The 3,794-nt window shown below is 38.8% G+C and overlaps 2 protein-coding genes across 2 annotated transcripts; both read left to right on the top strand.

Moving 5' to 3' along the window:
- The first annotated feature begins 259 nt into the window (after positions 1 to 259).
- On the top strand, positions 260 to 961 carry LOC145661484 (uncharacterized). Its single transcript, XM_081726801.1, has one exon. The coding sequence runs from the start codon at positions 260 to 262 to the stop codon at positions 959 to 961; it is 702 nt and encodes a 233-aa protein (XP_081582927.1).
- Positions 962 to 1,383: 422 nt separating this feature from the next.
- On the top strand, positions 1,384 to 3,420 carry LOC145661483 (uncharacterized). Its single transcript, XM_081726800.1, has 2 exons — positions 1,384 to 1,549; positions 1,883 to 3,420. The coding sequence occupies exons 1-2, from the start codon at positions 1,384 to 1,386 to the stop codon at positions 3,418 to 3,420; spliced, it is 1,704 nt and encodes a 567-aa protein (XP_081582926.1).
- The last annotated feature ends 374 nt before the right edge of the window (positions 3,421 to 3,794 follow it).

Genomic DNA, 3,794 nt, shown 5'->3' with positions numbered 1-3,794 from the left:
CTGAAGAGTACTGTAATAATAGTGTAGTGTAGTGATAAAGTGTAGTGAGATGGCTAGTGGTTAGACGTGCACGTATCGCGCTCCGTGTTTTTCATGCCATAAAGTTCAGTGGAAGAAGTGTTTCGCAACAATCTATGTTTCCATAGTTCAGTTATAGATAGAAGAACAATATAACGTTTTCTTATCTAGTGAAAATCTTGTATAAATATTACTTTCCTAATTTACAGTTATTTTGTTTGTACGAAGTCTTCAAAGTACAATGGCTCCCTCTAAGGCTATCAAAGGGTCCCAAGGAAACAGTGCGCTCGAAGCAGAGAAAAAGGACTTCGTGCGGCAAATCTGCGAAGAAGTCAAGTCAGTGGTGCAAACCCCTGAAATTTTAAAACTAATCGTAGATTCAATAATTGAATCAGTTACGAAAGTAGTGGTGGAAAGACTGGAAGAAACTCTTAAGTTCAATTCTGAAGAAGTTCATGACCTTCGGAAAGAGCTAAAGAACAAGGACGCAGAAATTAGTGGTCTGCAAGAGAAGAGTGTGGAACTGGAGCAATACCAGCGGAGGGAAAACCTTCGGATCTTCGGAGTACCGGAAGGAAGAAATGAAGATACTGACACTATAGCCATCAAATTGTTTGAAGAGCGGCTAGGTGTTCCCATGGACATAAACGACATTAGTCGAAGTCATAGGACTGGACCCAAATTAGAGGGAAAACCACGTCCAATAATTGTCAAGTTTGCAAGCTACCGAACCAGGGCTAAGGTGTTCAGCAATAAAAGAAAACTGAAGGGCTCCAACATCACCATCAAAGAAGACTTGTGCCATCATCGACTGGAATTGTTGCGTTCTGCAGTTCAGAAATATGGTTACAAGCAGGTGTATACTCAAGACGGAAAGATAGTTGTCCTTAAAAACGGAACTAGACATTTCGTCTCTACCAAGGCAGAACTTAACAGCTTGTGAGGACACAGAAATAGCGAATATCTCCAACAGTTAGTGGCATAATATCGCAGCACGGAACGTGTACATATTGTACTGTGTGTGATATGTTAGAGATTTGTTTTTCTTTTACTATTTTATTAATACATATATCCCCTTTCGTTAAATGTATATCCAAGTATGAATATTGTGTGCATCTGAATTGTTTGTGTGCGTGTGCGTGTGTTTCAACGTCCTATATCTATTTATGTGTGCATACTTGTCAGTGTTTTAATTCTACAATACACAGAAGCGATAACTGCAGTAGCTATGTGATTTATGAGCTTTATATTTATCTGACAATATTTTCAACAAGTATGGTGTGCTCGCTTTTTTCTGAAAAGTGTGTGGTTGTGTTGCTATTTTTATTTGTCGGCAATATTTTGTGTTGGATGTGGTTATCAATGATGCGTTTACATGCATTTGTCAAGCTCAATACGAGTGTAGCTTCTAGTGATTCATGTGGGAATGGATACAAAAGTGTCCCCTCCCATCATCAGCACAGGAAGACCTCCCTGTCTCTGCGTTCTTTCACCCCTGTTGTTTCCAGTTTCGGCTCGCCTCCTCCTCAAGGTCAGTGCTATGTCTTTTATTTTCTTCTCTCTCTCACCCCCCAAGTTACCAATAGCCACTCCGTTTCGGGAAGAGCAAGCAAGAACCTCGTTTGAGGCACAATCCGCATGTTATGAGGCAATGGATTTTTTTTTAAACATAACCAACAAGGAAACAGTAAATCTCCATTCTATAGTCTTTTCGTTTTCTCTAGTCTTTCTGTTTTTTCGCAATACCTGCCATTGAAATATTCAATATTACATGAGTACAATGACTGACAATATAAGCAACAAACTAGCCCCTCTTCATTCGTTTTAACCAAACTAAATAAAATATGTCCCTCTGTTTTCGAAGACAATGAACCTTTACAGCTACCCGATCTCCAAGTGTCTTACGAAGGCCCTCAGTATTTATTGCAAACAGAACTTAATAAACCGAAACGACCGACGTTCAATGCTGTGCACATTAATGCGCAGAGCCTTGTCAGACATTATACTGAGTTCGAAGTTATTTCTCATTCCGTTGAGAACTTGCATGCAATATTAGTTTCCGAGACTTGGTTAAAGCCAACTCTTTCTAATGATCTGGTATTGTTAAATAACTTCAAAATTATCCGAAATGGTCGCATTAACAAAGGTGGTGGTGGGGTTGCAATCTTTCTGCGAAATGACATTGACGCAAAAATTCTTTGTCAATCAGGTGGTCATTATAGCTTCGAATCTGAGTACATCATAGTTGAGATATGTATTGAGAACCAAAAATTGCTTTTGGCTTGTGTGTACCGCCCACCAGGGGCATCATTTAAGAATTTCGAAGAAGATATTTCTCGTATCTCACCACTTTATATGCATAGTCTCATACTTGGGGACATGAACTTTGATTTATTGTCCACTAAACGTGAAGTAGAAACATTCCGCGAGATTACTACATTCTTAAATTTTTCCATCTGTCCGCTCGAAGCTACGTTTCATACTACCACCTCAGATTCACTTCTTGACTTAATCTTAACTTCCGACATTGACAGAGTTCTTCATTTCGGTCAATTTTCAGTACCTGGCATTTTGCGTCATGATCTTATCTTTGTTTGCTATTCTATTAAGACTCCCAAATTCAAGCCTAAAGTTGTTTTATACAGAGACTTAGCCAACATTAACAATGAAGCACTATTGTGTGATGCTGCGTTATTGCCTTGGCATCTAATAAGTTCTATTCCTTCTGTGGATGACCAACTATCTTATTTCAATGAGTTAATATTTTATCTTCTGAACATTCATGCCCCCTTGAGAGAAAAACGTGTTTCTCGTTCTCCTTTGCCCTGGATTACAGATGAAATTCGAAGTTTAATGGCTTGTCGCGACAGAGCGTATAGTAAATTTAAGGAAGCACGTAAATTGAATCTACCCAACTTAAATGACAAATTTGAGGAATATAGGATCCTTAGAAATAGATGTAATCAAGCCGTGCGCAATGCGAAATTAAAATTTTCCTACACCCTGTTTGAGAACAAGAATCCCTCCCATCTTTGGAGAAATTTGAAGCTACTTGGCATTCGTAGCAGCAAAAGAGTCCCGCCGGATGTAGCTGCTCCTTTCTCTGCCGATTATCTTAACAATTATTTATGTAGAATTGATAGTTCTAGCTCACAGATAAATGCAAGATCTGATAATACAGGACAAATCCCTAATTTTGAAGAAAATGTTTTCTCTTTCACTTGTGTTACCCCACATGATGTAATGAAAGCGATTAAGAGGATAAAATCCACTGCTATAGGTGCTGATGAAATAAGCATAACAATGATCAAGAAAATATTACCCTTCGTCCTCTCCCCAATTACCAATTTATTTAATCTTTCCCTTACTACTAGTCCAGGAGCATATGTCAATATTTCCTAGCCCGTGGGATTTTGAATGAAGGGATGTTGCGGGTAGGTGGAATATCTTTATTAGGACGTACCTAATCATGTGGTACCAGGTGGCAAGCCCAAAACCGTGGCAGGGGACCGGGAGGGGGGGAAACAAAATGGCCGCCAGTGACAGTTGTCTCTCTGGCTTTAAAGTGCTATAACTTCTACAACTTTTATACTAAAACCTTGAAAGTTGTGCAAATATGTAAATAACACATCAAACATTCCATTTTAGAACAATTTGGTGCAATAGCGACGCCATATTTTAAATATGGCGCCCTTAAATCCCAAAATTCGGTATTATTTATTTCTTTTCTTTATATTCAAACAAAAATAACTCGTAACCTGCCACAGATAGGCGAA

This window comes from Thermobia domestica, chromosome 10 (genome assembly GCF_964235325.1).
Source record: "Thermobia domestica chromosome 10, izTheDome1.hap1.1, whole genome shotgun sequence".
Taxonomy (NCBI): Eukaryota; Metazoa; Arthropoda; class Insecta; order Zygentoma; family Lepismatidae; genus Thermobia; species Thermobia domestica.
This window is presented reverse-complemented; position numbering and strand designations above follow the sequence as displayed.

Bases quoted from the DNA above. Each gene is read 5' to 3' on its own strand.
- LOC145661484 (XM_081726801.1), top strand. From the start codon at position 260: ATGGCTCCCTCTAAGGCTATCAAAGGGTCCCAAGGAAACAGTGCGCTC.
- LOC145661483 (XM_081726800.1), top strand. From the start codon at position 1,384: ATGCGTTTACATGCATTTGTCAAGCTCAATACGAGTGTAGCTTCTAGT. The intron at 1,550-1,882 runs GTCAGTGCTATG...CTGTTTTCGAAG, and splicing joins CGGCTCGCCTCCTCCTCAAG to ACAATGAACCTTTACAGCTA.